Below are 15,013 nucleotides of genomic sequence, written 5' to 3' on the forward strand. Positions count from 1 at the left end.
TGTTTTATACTGTAAGCTGGAGGCGAGTGTAACTTATTTTTGTAATAAAGTTTTTATTTTTTTTATGTGTCATTAATATAAATGTGTGTTAGTACAGAGATCTTCTGGTTAAAAACTTAGAATCGCACACATTTCAGTATGTTTACTTGTATTTACATAATTTTTAGAATAGTGGTTGCCAATAGCCTGTATGTTTCACATTAATTTTTTTTTTTTGTTATCTTAATAAACCATTTTAGTATGTTGTATGTCAATTACTGGGATAGCTGGGACATAAAGTGTAATTTAAAATTGTCAAGTATTCATTGGAATATGTAAATGTGCCTTGCCAGTTTTGAACTTTAAAACAAAGTAAGTGAACGATGGTGAAATGAGTAGTCAGTGCGTAAAAGGACTACCACAGTTTCATATACTGCCCTTGCTAAAGGAAAGTTACTTTTTCCTGAAATTTGAGCATAAAACTATACAGTTGCGTTAGCTTCTGAATTTTCAAATCTAGTGATAGAAATTAGACTTATGGAAAGTGGGTTTGCTAATTGTAGCCTTAAGTATAATTTTCAATTTCAATGTAATCCTTGGTGCTGGCATTCCCAGTGCCAAGGAGGTTAAATGCTCCCTTTAAAGAGGTTGCCATGCCTACTGGCACTTTTACTGTCATACGGTTTTATAAGGAACACTGTCAAGATGTGGAAACCAATTTTGAACTTGCTATAAAATGAAAACACTGGGGGCTGTAGGAAAGGGAAAGTCCTCAGATTTGTTAATCTTGAAATCTCTCCATTGCTGAAAAACTTTAAACACTTGTGGGATCACAAGTGCTAGTGAATAGTTTTTAGTCTGGAAATGTGTTGGGGGGAATAATATGTTTATGAAATTATAACAGTAGATGGAAGTGCATAAAAACATTGCAACTAAGGCACTACATGTGTTGAAATTGTGGATTATATCCCTAATTTCAGCTCTCATAAAAGTATGGGGGACTATTGTTTGAAAAAAAAAAAGGCAAAATTGACAGGACACTCTTTTTAATGGAACGCAAGCAATGGTGAGAGAGCAAAATACCGAGATCTTGACAGTGTTCCCTCTAATTATGAACTCAAGCCATTATAACTTTTACAATTAAATATGATTTGCACTGTTCTGATATTGGTGCAGTTTTTTAGAAAAATTACCAGAAAACTAAATTGCATGTGGTGATTAATATTGTGAAAAAAAACCTAAAATCAAAAAATGTTATTTTCAAAGCTTTAAATTTGTTTGTTTAAAGAAAAAACATTAAGTGAAAATTCTGGTGAGAATGGGCAAGTGCATATATACAACATCAGTTTGGTTGCACTTGGGTGTTGGTAAACTTGAAATGTTCTACAGCAATAATGCATCTCTTAGGGGATGCTTTGGTGACAAGTGAACATACGACACAGTTGAAGGCAGGTGTTGACTTAATGTATTTTGCTGCCTCTGTTTATTCTCATAGGAGGCTTTCTTTACTGAAACACCTGCAAAGGTGCATAAGTAGCATAGTTCCACATTGGTTTGTAATGCGTTCCTAAATTTGAAGTCTAGTTGAATTTAATAAGAAACCGGAAACTGCTGCTGCTTAACACTTCTGGTTTATAAACACTCCAATACACAGCTTTTTAAATTATACTCTTGTTTTAATACTCATTTTTGTTTGAAATGTTTCATATAGGACATGCAACTGTACTTCTTTTTTTTTTTCCAGTTTTTAAAGAGGAGATTTGTTACAACCCAGAACTTAAGTTTGTGCTTTTACTGTTGGAGGAAGGCTGTTATTACAGATACTAAGATCAGTTTCTGATTATGTAAATACTATCTTAAAATCTAAAATAAGGAATACTAATTCTGTTCTTGTTGGGGGTGAGGGGTATGACATAGTCTAAAATAAACTTAGCATCCTCTGAGGCAGGATTCCCAACTTCAGGACAGAAATATCATATATGGCTGCAACTTTTTTTCCCCCTTGTGCCTTTAATTATTCTTCAGAGGCTTAAATTTCCTGTTCAGCCTACCAGTTCTTCCGATGCTTCCATGCATCTGTGAGGGGGGGACTTTTTTTTTTTTTTCAAGAAATACAACGGAAAGGCAACATGGACATAAACATATGTAACATTTTCTCAATAGAATGTGTTCAGATTGATACATTCCACAAAATTAAGGTTGTTGTTCCCTAACTTGCATTAGTGAAAACTTAATGGAAAATGTTAACTATATAAAATCGAGTAGAAAGTTTTGAAGTAGGCAGTGAGGCAGTAAACTTTACAACACAGTGTTTGGACAATTGAAACGGGTTAAGTGCAAGCTTTAGTTTGTGTTCATGCCCTGAAGCTTATGAATCCTAACTTTGGAACTGGCTATAATGGACTTAAAAATTCTGTCTTTACCAAATGTCTTTTTGAATTAACTCCAGCACCAGCGCATGACATCTCTTGGCTTGGGCTGGCTAGTTGCATTAGTTGGGCAGAGGAAACTCCAGATTGTACTTTGCCATTTGCTCTGTCAGATGAAAATGGGATGTGGCAACAGGAGAGGAGAAGGTTCCTTGATCCTTAATACAGGTAGTGGAGGGAGAAAGAATAAGTTATTGTCACTTTATAGCCATCTAGTGCAAACAAACATAATGCTTCCTAGAAACTCTGATGTTAAAACTCTTTCTGGGAGACTGATTTTGACGTAATCAACAGGTCACACTTTGCAAGTGGATAGTTACTAGTGTTATAAAATCTATGGGACAAAAGAGTGACTTTGCTTTGGTGCACCTTTATGTTGACTGTTACAAAATACAGATTTGTTAAAAAATACCACTAGGACTAGCTTGTTAGTTTACTTGCAGTTTGGAGAGGGGTGATTGTCTCATGTAATTATACCTTTTTCTTGCCAATATATAACTGGTTACTAGTTTTTTCCACTAAATATATATTTTTAAATGGCCAACTCCTGAGTGGATAGTGCACAGCTGAGCTCATCTGGAAACATTGGGTTATGTGATTATTTAAAGCTATCTTGATGAAAGCTGCTTTAAATGGTCAGACTTCAGGTACCTGGTAAAAGCTTTTTTTGAAAAAGTGGGAAAAAAAGCATCTGTGAAGCCTAGAAAACAGAGTCATAATATGTAGGTAATAGGTAATCAAATGCAGTTTGAATATTTAAAGTTTGAATCACAAAATATGTTTCGGTTCAAATCGTTGTTCATCAAACTTAGTGTCTGCTCCAAAGCCAACACTTCATATTCTGACAGTCATTTAGTTAAAACTTGGAGCATCAAAAATCTATATTCATTAATGGTGACAGTTCACCATGTCCGTTTGCACGGTCCGTGTGCCAGTGTACTTGTTTTGGTCACTAATGTGGAGAAAAAACATTGAATCTTACCACTTATTTTCTTTGCACTAAGGAAGTTATGATATGCATTCTTAGTTCTGCTACACAGTCAGTAGAATAGCTTATGCCATTTGACTGAACAGAAGATAATGGTAAGTAAAAATAGACTTTCTAGCACTTAAATGACTTGCAGTACCTAAAATGCAACTTCAGTAGACTGTTTAATTGATTCCTTATCTGCAGTGATTAACCGAGGAGGTGCATTTTAACTCTTAATTTTAACGTGTCCACTTCAATGCCAAGTAATTTGACACTGTTTAGTGTTAAATACTTCAAATCTAAAAATGTCTTAAATGCTTCATAGATAATTTGGTATCTGTCTTTAAACTGATGGGTTATTAATCATAGTAGACACAGTCAGTCATTGAAAGCAGGAATGGAATGGTTTAGATCCTGAGTTCCTGGTTCCAAGTGTAGTGCTTTCCGTATTGTTCTGCTGTCTAAAGTAACAGTTTTCAGATTTTTTTTTTCTCTTTAGTGGGATGAAGAATGTACCTAATTCTGTCACTTGTGGTTATTTAAAAACCGTATGACTAAATGTAGTGATTTCAGGATTAAAAAGCTTCCTTCTTGAGAATTCAACAAAGGTAATTTTACAGATGTCCCATTAATAAATCAAGGTTTTTCTTAAAGAGCAATTTCAGCATCCTTGAGAATGAAGCTGTATTACTGAACACTGGTGAGAGCTAGCCTAATATAAATAATATGTTCATTATGCAGATGTGTATCACAATTGGAAGGTGATTTTAATATTTAATATTACGGCATTTGAGACGACAGATAAAAATACTTAGTCCCTGCATCTGGCTGTTAAAGGACGGTTTCTGTTTCAGATTGTGGTCAAAGGCTTCCTTTGGCTATTGCAATGAAATGTTTTTTCTTTCAGTGCAGGCAGTTGTTCTAACAAGCCAACCCATTTCCAGTCCACAATTTTCAGTAGACTTTGAGTTTTATATGTTTGCTTAAATTGGTAATTTTAGCAGAAGACAAACCTTCAGTGACAGTCAGTGGTGTGTACTTGCCTTAAACTAGTCTAGAGAAACTGTCCTTTTATTCATATTATCTACACTTTTACAGAAGTATGTTAGTTCACGTTTGCTTTTGAATTAGGTGGGTGCTTAAAAACTACTTTGAAGAAAACTGACATATACTTTGTTAAAATCTGTCAGAATTGGCAGATTAAGAAATATGCTGCGGGTTTCATGCTCAGAGAAGACTAGGCTTGGATGTAAAGGGGTGGGAGGTCATAACTTTCTCTCATTGGAAGATCTGAGATTACAACAAGCTGTAGGTGGCTTCAAGCATTAGTAGTGAGTGCAATGGAAGCTGGGTTTGTGCAGTTGAATAATCACTGCTGCCTTGCTCCACTATGTTTTCATAATGTTGACACAACCTCTCTGGAAAAAAAAAAAAAGTCTCATTATGGGATTAATTCCAGTGAGATTGATCTTCCTGTTACAAAGGGTCTGGAAGGTCTTAAGTCCATTGGATTTAAAGTAACAGGTGTGGTGTTTGCCTCTTGGATTTCCATCAGTCTTACAACGGGAATGGTGTTATAAATGACACTTTTCATTTTTGCTTAATGCTACACTAACCTGAAATTTGGTTCATTGATGTTCTGAGCCATTCAGGTGGTCATGTTTCTATCCCAGAAAATGATCTTAATATTTGCATGTCATGAACTGATCACTAAGTCTCAGACCCAGCAGTTGTTTATTTGAAGTAGCTGGTCTTAGGTTAACTGTTGAAGTCAGTACAGGTTTCTGGTAGAAAGTACAGAGTTTTGTTTTCTTGATGGCAGTATCTAAACTTTCACAGTTTATTGGCTTAAGTGTAACATTTCTAAAGGGTACTGCTTTCACTGAGCAATAAGTGAGGAAGAATATACAGATGAATAGTGAAAAAGTATTGCTGACTAAGCTTTTTGGCAAGTGAAGCCTGCCAGTGTGTAATGCACTTTGAGGTGCATGAAGGTGTACTTGCCATGCAAGTACAGATGGCATTGAGGTATATCAGGTAGTGGTCACATCTCAGCAAGGTTGGCTCAAAGTACCTTCAGGAATGGCCTGTGCCAAAGCAGAGCATGCGGTACCAAAGTACATGAAAATGCTTCTGTAGTTTTACTGTGGAGCATAGGTAGATGATGATCAATTATAGTAGTCTGATTTTTGTAGTCTCCGGAAGAACATGAGACAGTCTTGCATAATGTGTATTGCGTGTTCCTACATCCTTGGGACGCGACCCTTTTCTTCTGCTTTATTACATGAAGATTAAAACATGTAAGATTGAAATTCTTTATGCAGTTAAAAGATACAATGCCACAGTAACTTAGCAATTCTGGTTTTAAGTTCAGATGGCTGGGTGTAGTTAGAGCCCAGTAATCGAGGCATGTATTTTAGAATCGCAGTGACTTTTTTGACTCTGTAAAGAAAGGCCCTGCTGTTAAACAGATTCAGTCTAACTTAGAATCCCTGTAGCTAGCAAAAATGCATATACTGGGCAGGGGGAGAGGGTACCAAAACCAGCCCACAAGAACCAAAACAAACCCCCAACACTCTTGTCCCCTGACTCTGAAAGATGTTTTGGAAGAGGATCGAATAGGCAGTACTTTCTAAGTGTATGCAAGTTAAATAGGTGATAGGTGTTGAATTCTTAGATATGGGACAGGTGAGATTAATGTGGTAATCTTGGAACTTTTGCCTCTCAGCCACATAGTAAAAATGATGTAGAGGGATGTCAGGTTTCACAAATTACTTAAAATTATGGTTAATTTTCAAATGAAAAAAGAACAGGCATGTCTTGACTTGGACGTTTTGAAGGGCTAAAAGTGTCCCTGTGAAAAGGAAAAATTACAGGGTCTTCTGTAAATACCTCTGTTCTTTCTAAAGCTGTGATGACTAGGGAAGTTCCTCCTCAGAGGAATACGAAGAAGTTTGTCTTGTATTTTAACAGTTTGACCAAGGAGTGGTCACACCAAAAACACTCCTCACCTGGGAAAGCTCTTAACAAAGTATATTATTTGCTCCCTGAGAAAATGTAAGGTAATGAAATAAATCTATCATGAAACAAAATATATAGGGAAACAACCTGGAAAACCACAGTGTAGAACAACTTCATTTAGCTATGTTACATCTTTGTAGGATCTTTCCTGCCTCTAATCCATCTGTCCTTTTCCTGTGAAAGGTAGGTACACTCCAAGCCAGGCACCATGTAGCAGCCATAGCATGATGTGAGGGGAATGTCAGGTAATGGATCTTGGCCAGGTTGAAACATCAGGTCAAAAGCAGACACAGGGTCCTTGGATTACGTGTCAAAAGGTAAGAATATCCTATCCTGGCTGTCATAATCATCAGGGCCACTTTATCTTGATATAAATTTCCGAAGAAAATTGTATCCTTATAAGGGAGGAGGTTTTAAACACAGTAAAGTACAAAAATCCCACATGTTCCAAATATGGACCTTTTTTCCCCCCATCTCTTTTTAATGCTATAACATTTGCTACTCATTGCTCTTAATAATCCCTTAAAAGGTGGATAAAAATAGGGTAGTTGAGCAAAACAACTTAAAAAGGCCGATGATGCCCCATTGATGCCCCATAATTGAGTGATGCTTGAGGGAATGCTGAGTTAGTAGCAAAGCTTGCATACAAAGTCTTCATTTGAATGACTTGATGCAGGGCACAAAATGAGAATAGGTGTTCCACTTGTAAAGCTGGTGTGAATCAGTGCCAACTCAGCAGCCCCTTCGCAGATTTCAAATTCAGGATGGGCCCAGAGAGCCCCCAGGTACACCAGCGTCTTGTACAGAGTTGTATTTGTTCTTGAAAGGCATGCAATACAAACCCAGCATCCTGAGAGAGAGAAGTGGATGATCTTCTCTTGGGACTAGGCCAGGACTTTAATTCATTAAAGACCTGCTGGTGGAAGGAGCCCATGCAGCTGTATGATCGCTGAAGGTGATCATCTTTTGCTCAGAAACTAAGCTGCTTAAAATTAACAGTACATGCTTGGAAATGGACATCTGGGACCCTAAGAGATGAAGACTTAAGACCCAATATGAAGGTTGCTGAACTTTGTCTGAAGATGTTCTGTTTATCTGAGTTCAGGCTACATGTCTTAATGTAAGAAAATACACTTTGTTAATGAACAAAAGGAATTTTATTCTAAGGCTATCAAATGTAAAAGCCTGTATCAGATCAGAATTTAGGAGGAGGCTGAAGAATGAACATCGTAAGGTAGAATACACTTGGAAATTTTAGTTTACCAGCACGGTCTCTACCTCCTGAGTTAAAAGAGGATAAATCTTTGTATGTTGTTCATCGGTGCTCAAGATATACAGAAGGATTTGTTTTCATAGACAGATTTCAGTGGGGAAAAGTTGTCATTTTCACTGCAGGTGTATGGTGAGAACAGCATCTCTGAAACTCAGTGGGAAATGGGAACTTACCTGACAGTAAAAGTAATGCAAAACAAGCAGCTGAGGGAGATAGGTGCATGTTCTAAGTTCTTTGTGAAACTCAGGTGAGCGGCTTTGAGTTAAAGCACCTTGGACTAAACGTACTAACTCTATGTCTCCTCAATTCCAAGACTGTTCCTTCAGATAATATTTCAGTTTTAGTCCTTTCTTTTTGCCCTTGGGTTTCAGGGAAAGAGAGTCATTACTGCATAGGTAGCTTGACTTCTCCAGACCTAACAAACAACTGAAGAGGAAAAGAGAGGGGACAATAAATCTGGGCAGTGGTCCAGGAAGGCACCAGATATATGGGCTTTTCAGAATTGAGACTGACTGATATTCCAAGTTTCTTGACCATAATCTATCCCAGAAACACACTGGGTGTAGATAGTAGACCACACTATAGTGATAGCTTAGTACTTGGTCTGCAGTTTACCATATCCAAGCTGAATGGTGATCGGTGGAGAATTTTCTAGTCTGTGAAAGAATTTATTCAGAAAAATCATGAAAAAAAGCTCTCTCCATACTAGTGTTGCTCTGACAGTTTTTATTTCTCCTTGAGAGTTAAAATTTTTTCAAGGCAAAACTGGTTCTAGCACACTGCCTGTTTCTTTTGTTTTTTATTTCTTCCCAAATGGACCTTGTTTGTCCCAGTGAAATTCTAACACGTTCTTTGCTCCTCAGCACCTCTGTGGTTTGCCCCAGCATCATTCCTGTTGGGCATTCTAAACTGACCATCTGGAAACTGTCCACTTGAAGTGGGTTCTTTTACTTGAATTTCTTTATCAGAACGGTCTCCCTGTCTTTTTATTCCCCTGCAAGTCTTCATTTTGCCCGGTGTCAGTCAGTTTCAGTCCTAAATGCAGCCTGGTAGGTATTTTCAGGTTTTCTAATTGACCTTTATTTCGGAACGGGGGGGGGGGGGCGGTGGGGGGGGGAAGGAGCGATGAATTTTGAGTGGCATGTTACAACTGAAACTTCTTAGCCCCCTCCCCTTAAGCTTCAATTGCCTGCTGAATCCGTTTCTAAACAAACAACAAAATATTGAAGTCTGTGTCAGGTCTCTTGGCAATTCATTCCCTGCAGTGATCTTTTAAAAAGTATTTTGCACATCTTTTCTTAAACCATTTCTCTCTCCCACCTGCTGTTTAGCTCCTTACTGCCCTGGAGCAGGTGAGCTCCCCCATTCATCTAGAAGGGAACTTGTGTGGGATTTTATCCAGGAATCCAAAGCCCCCTGTTGCTGTATCAAGCAAATACTTTTGGCCCCAGGTTATCTCTTCCTCACCCAGTTTGCTTTAATCTTGTCATACTGAGGGTCAGTGTGTGGTCCAGGAAGCAAATACAATTACCATGGGCAGCACACATTCCATACAGCTGACAAGCACAGGTCTGTGTGGGTGATATAGAGAGCTGCCCCCCAAATGCCATAAATCTTGATGATTTCCAGTTTATTAACACATAAACAAATTAATATGACTATTTATAGCAGTAAAGCTAATTTTGCTTGCCAAAGTGCTAATAATTATCCACCTCCCCAAACCAGAAATGTGTATCACACAGTCAGCTGTCTTCTCCCCCAAAGTTTCAGTGTTCCCTTAAAGGCCAAGGTGTTGCATCACCTGAGTGATCTTGCACTGAAACCAGTTACTGTTGATGGTGCCCTTTACGTTTTGAACTTGAAGAAGTCAAGTCCAAGTGCTTAACTTTCGGGCAATCTGACTGGCCAACTTCAGTTTCACTTCTTTATTTAAGCTTAGCTATTTGCTGAATATTAAAAATGAATGTCCTCTAAAGTTTTCTGCTAAATAGCTTAAGTTAAAGGTTAATATAAAGCCTTCTATTTAAACTTCTGGAAAGGGCCCACAAAATGAACAGGGACTTGTGGGGAATAATTATAATGGAAAATTAATTCCTCATTGGGTAAATATGAAGGATTAGCTATTGTAAGTTAGCCTTGACAACTGTATCCTTGAAAGAGAAATATATACTGCCTTGAAAAGAGCAAAAGCAGACTTGCAGAGTAAATTAAATGCAATCAGCTGGTGAGAATCTGTCTATTACAGTTCACTGCCTGGTTTATTTAAAAATGGCATTTTTGAAGGTAAATAATAAAAGCACTTTGGTAAATACAATCTCAGCCTTATAACTTATATTAGCCAAAAACTGTAGGTTTATATTTTAAGTTGTTGAAAATCTATACTAATATATTTTTGAACGGTAGAATATACAAGCTTCTGTTGCCATTAACCCCCCCCCTCCCCCTGTGAACCCCAAAACAGGAAGAACTGGCTCCATGCAATGACCTGTATGATAAGTGAAAGATCCATTTACATTTTAACTGCTAAAATAAAATCTGTCTTTCCAGAATAACCCAGTCCTGGCCACATTCCTTCAGGGCCCATCTCCAGATGCGTGCTTTTCCCTGGCAGTTCTCCAGTTGACCACAGAATCTTTGTAAGCATTTATGTGAAGTGAGAAATACTTGCTATTGCTAAAGAACGGATAAAATTCTTGTTTCTCTCAGAATTTTGAAAAGCTTGATATTGTCAGTATTTCCCTTTTGTTCATCTACACTTTTATTTCATTGGAAAATGGATGTCAGTGGTGTCTTTCAGTGTACCAGAACAATCCAGGGGCCATGATGAGGGTGTGATGGGCAATGCCAATGCTGCTGTCTCCAGCAGAGCAGAACGGTGTAAAGCAGGTGGTGGTTTCGTTCGCCCAGCAGATGTAAAGTCTGTAAACTGAAGGAAATTCCACAGCTTCTCAGGTAATAATGTACAGTTACTGCCAAATGTGAATGTGGCAGTTTTAGAGTAATTATAATCCTCAACAATGAAGCTACAAATTAAAGAAACTTAACCTGAAGTAGAGAATACAAATGGAAGCAGAAGTTTGACCTAAGCTCCTGCTGGTTTGCTGTGCAGGTCACTTCCTATGTTACAGTTATGTGATGCTGTGCCGTCTTCATGAAATAGTATAATTTCTCTTTAAAAACATGCAAGATAAGTGACTAAAAATCACAAGCAGGAAAACTGAAGATAAAGTGAGCAAGTGGCAAGAAAAGTGCATCTTAGGAAAATTAATTTACTCTGAATAGACTGTATGGAGATCTGCTGTGTGAATGCACCTTGTTTTTTTTAACAGAAAACATGGACTGACATGAAATAATACTTTGCAGAGGCTCTTCAGAAATTCAAGCTGACTCTGGGCTTTTGCCAAGCTCCCTGAGAAAGGTCAACATACTGAAGTCAAACTGCAGCATTTCACTTGCTTGAGAGGTCAAGGGAAGTGTTGCCTGACACAACATCTGAGCAAAGATTCTGAAAGCTGTTTTCAGCTTTTGATTTCTAGATATTGACTCACCTTCCAAATACCATCTTTTCCTTAACAGCATTCTTGGAGTTCTCACTGACAATTTGTAAACACGATTCTTCTGATGGAAGTGTTCCATGTGCTCTCGCTTACTTAATGTGCTCAAATGTGCCTGCATGGGGCTAGTACAAATGAACGTACAAGGCAACAGTAACTTTTTGGAAGAGCTCAAAAGCAGGCACCTCTCCCTGAGCAGGTATCTTTCATATTTGCCACTTAGAAGCCCTTTCATCAGTAGGACTTCCCAGAAGTAATTTTATTTTGGCCATTGAACTGGTATTCCCCGTAACCAGTAGTGTCCTATTAACACGGCCTTGAGTTTCGTAAGACTGAGTAACTACAGAGCTGCTGAGAGGCACTCAAGTGTTTTGAAAGCTCGTGACTTGCAGTATAACTGGAGGCATTATTCATGTGAGGTTCGGCTTTAAATCATTCTCACTAGCAATAAACTACATTCCAGACCTCTGTTTTCAGTGTCTTACCCTTGTACACTACTGATGTTAAGGTGGGATCTTGTTACGTTCCCTACCCTATTTCTTTTCTTTACAACCAGTTACAAAGCTTTGAGAGGTGTTTATACGGTTTTAGTGTCTCAGTCACTGAACGATTTAGTTCGGTCATCATCTAAATATAGAGCATTTAATCAGATGTAGCAGTTTCTGTCCGCTTGGCTCTGGGAGCCCCTTGCCGTCCAGAACCCAAGTATTTATAACTAGGTAAGCTTTCCGTCATCAGAGATCTCGTATTTACAGGGCTTGGCACGCTATGTTGGACGGAGAGCTCCAAATGCCACCGGGGGGGCTGCTGGCAGGATCTCCCGCGGATCCGACACGGGAGCTCGCTCCTCCTGCGCTCCCCTTCTCCCCGCAGAGGAGCGGGGCTGGGGCGGCCGCGGGGCTGCGGCTCCGCCGTCGCGTCGCTCTCGCCGCCCCCACAGCCGCGCCGGGGCGGCCGCGCGCGCTGACGTGTGCCCGTCACGCCGCCGCCGCCATCACAGGGCGCCGGCAGCGGAAGCGGCCCCGCCTGCCCGGCCCGTGCGGGCACGGCCACCATGGGCTGGCTCGGGGCGGCCGGGCGGCGGCTGCGGCGGCGGCTGCGGGGCGCCGAGGTGGTGCGGGAGACCTGCCGGCAGTACCCGCTCTCCTGCTGCCTCCTCCTGGGGCTGGGCGCCGCCACCCTCCTCCTCAACCGGTAACGGGGTGGGCGCGGCGGGGGAGCCGGGCCCGGCGCGGCGCTGCCCCTCATGCAGTAATGTTTCCTTCCTGTGTGTTCGTAAGGTATCTTCACGTCTTAATGATCTTCTGGTCGTTCGTGGCTGGTGTCGTCACCTTCTACTGTTCCCTAGGACCGGATTCCCTCTTGCCCAATATTCTGTTCACAATAAAATATAAACCCAAGGTAAATACGTCTAAACAGTCGTTAAAGATAAGAATTTATATTGGGTAGCAATTCTTGCGTAATTCTAGCTGCATTCAGAAATAATATACATCAGTACAGCTTATATCCTCCTACTGATAGGTGTTTTATAGAAAATAGGTGATGATTAAGACTTTGGATTCTTCTCGCGTTTTTGCATAGCCCCATCAAATCTAGATATGGCTGCAAAACCAGTTGTTGGGAGTGTTTATATATGTTGTTTAGTACTTTGCTCATTTTACGTTTTGAGTAATTGTAAATAAATACGTTTTTAGCATTTGAGTAGCAGAGAGTGGAGAAATTATGTAGTTGTTTGCTCTTTTACTGAGGCTTTTTGTTTTCTAAAGAAGCCTTTGGCAAGCTAGTGCTGCATTAAAAAGAGAAAAGACATTCCCAAATGCAGTTTAAGCTATAAACTGCTGTTTTATAGCTTAAAATGGTTTTGCATAGAATTTCATAGGGCTAAGAAGTTATAGTTGCAGTAGTTCAAGGCTCTGAGGAAGGCAAGTTTTGCAGAAAACCCAGCTGGTCTGTTTATTAGACTGACTAATGCATGAGGAGATGAGATATGAAAGGATATCTGTCTCCTCACACTTTGTTTCAGTGGAAGCAGTTTTTCTGTTTGGTTCAGTTTTTTCTCTTACTGTGCCTTGTTATCTTGTTTTCCCACTGGGAGAACAACATTGTTTTATTCAGTTCTCTGTAGTAATATACTCTAAAAGGAAATTCACGAATGTGTCGGTATATTAATAGAGTTATCATTTTGAAGAGTGTAAACTTGTCCAAGTATCTTCTCTTAGCAGTTGGAATTGCCGGAGCTGTTTCCCCACGGTCACAGTTGTGCTGTATGTGGCAAGGTCAAATGCAAGAGGCACAGGTAAATTAAATCTGTGGCACCGGTAAGCTTAGTATTGCTGACATTTTATACATCATGGTGGGAAACTTTCAATTACTTATTGTTGCTTAAACTTTTCCATGCTCACCTGTAGACCTACGTTGCTTCTGGAAAACTATCAGCCGTGGCTGGATCTGAAAGTGCCTTCCAAGGTTGATGCGTCACTCTCAGAGGTAATTGGTGCATCATTTCTTTAGTACCTTACAGTTCGGTGGGTTTTTATTATATGTCTTTTAGACCTTTTAGTCTGGTTCACTAGGTAGCTCAGATGTACTTCTCAGGTATTTTAACTTCTTCATGTGAAAGTCAAACCAAAAGGATATGTGCCAGGAGCAGAGAGGTGAGGTGACCTGCTTCTTAACAAGGAAGCGACTGCTTGTGTGGTAGTGCACCTAGAGCATAGAAGAAATGTCTGTTTAAATTTAGAAGAATATTGATGAGAACAGGTATAATTGAACATGTATGATTCTTGAAAAGTTGAGAATTTTGCTCTGCTTGGTTTGTTGGAGTAGATGGTAAGAGATGATTTGCTCCAGCTACAAAATTTCTGTAATGAAGATGATAATTTGAGGTAGGGAGACTAAAAGAAAGGTGGAAAGAGGCTGTTTACAAGAGCGTGTAGTGACAAGACAAGGAGGAGTGGATTCAAACTGAAAGAGGATAGGTTTAGATTAGATATTAGGAAGAAATTCTTTACTGTGAGGGTGGTGAGGCACTGGAACAGGTTGCCCTCAGAAGCTGGGGATTCCCCATCCCTGGAGGTGTTTAAGGCCAGGATGGGTGGAGCTCTTAGCAACCTGGTGTAGCGGTGGGCGGGTGTTCCTGCCCATGATGGGGAGGTTGGAACTAGATGATCTTTAAGGTCCCTTTCAGACCAAACCATTCTATGATTCTGTCCATTTATTCAAAATGATCAGGCAAAGCAGTAACAAAATCTGTCTAAAAAAAGAAATTAGTGGATTTACTCAAGGAAGAATAGCATAGGTATATTTTTAACAAGGCTGTAAATCAGAAATTTAATTTTGTTCTAATCTCTTAAAAAGAAGCTATCTGAAGAGCAGAGGTTTTTTGGACGTGTATTTGGTGGTTTTTCCCCTTGATTGGTAATTGATGGAATATACTGGCAGCTAAACAGATAAGCTTTAGTTGTTTTTTGAAGCTAGGAAAATACACAAGCACTTATGTCCCTTAATATCCATTTATTTAGAATTCCAGCTTTGGAGTTCTGTGGCAGGAGGATGAACAATTAGCATGCTAGAAGCAATAAGATTTTTGCATGTCAGTTCTTGCAATTAACAACGTGGTTTATGAAGTCAAAGCTACATGTGCTTGTGATATAAGCTATCAATTTAGTTCAGCTCTGCCTGATGGAGTCTCAGGCATGGACCACTGCAGGAATAGAAGAAGAATAAAAACCTTGAAGGAAGGGAGGATGGACAGCTGAGGAATGCTTTTAAAAAAGAACATATAGCA

General features: G+C 39.5%; 2 protein-coding genes across 8 annotated transcripts in view; both read left to right on the top strand.

Moving 5' to 3' along the window:
* The window catches only part of SYNCRIP (synaptotagmin binding cytoplasmic RNA interacting protein), a 26,637-nt gene extending 24,789 nt beyond the window's left edge, over positions 1-1,848 (top strand). For all 4 annotated transcript variants that reach the window (XM_032683628.1, XM_032683629.1, XM_032683630.1 and 1 more), the window contains exon 12: positions 1-1,848. This exon is cut by the window's left edge. The gene's annotated coding sequence lies outside the window, so the exon portion shown is untranslated.
* A 10,399-nt stretch (positions 1,849-12,247) lies between these two features.
* The window catches only part of SNX14 (sorting nexin 14), a 49,724-nt gene continuing 46,958 nt past the window's right edge, over positions 12,248-15,013 (top strand). For 2 of the 4 annotated variants that reach the window (XM_032683627.1, XM_032683625.1), the window contains exons 1-4: positions 12,288-12,420; positions 12,507-12,627; positions 13,449-13,522; positions 13,635-13,713. In XM_032683627.1, the coding sequence (XP_032539518.1) occupies positions 12,523-12,627; positions 13,449-13,522; positions 13,635-13,713 (258 nt within the window). In that variant the 5' untranslated portion in view covers positions 12,288-12,420; positions 12,507-12,522. Of the gene's footprint in view, positions 12,421-12,506; positions 12,628-13,445; positions 13,523-13,634; positions 13,714-15,013 lie in introns of all 4 variants that reach the window. The other 2 variants (XM_032683626.1, XM_032683624.1) reach the window with 2 other exon arrangements.

The sequence above is a fragment of the Chiroxiphia lanceolata genome, chromosome 3 (assembly GCF_009829145.1).
Source record: "Chiroxiphia lanceolata isolate bChiLan1 chromosome 3, bChiLan1.pri, whole genome shotgun sequence".
Taxonomy (NCBI): domain Eukaryota; kingdom Metazoa; phylum Chordata; class Aves; order Passeriformes; family Pipridae; genus Chiroxiphia; species Chiroxiphia lanceolata.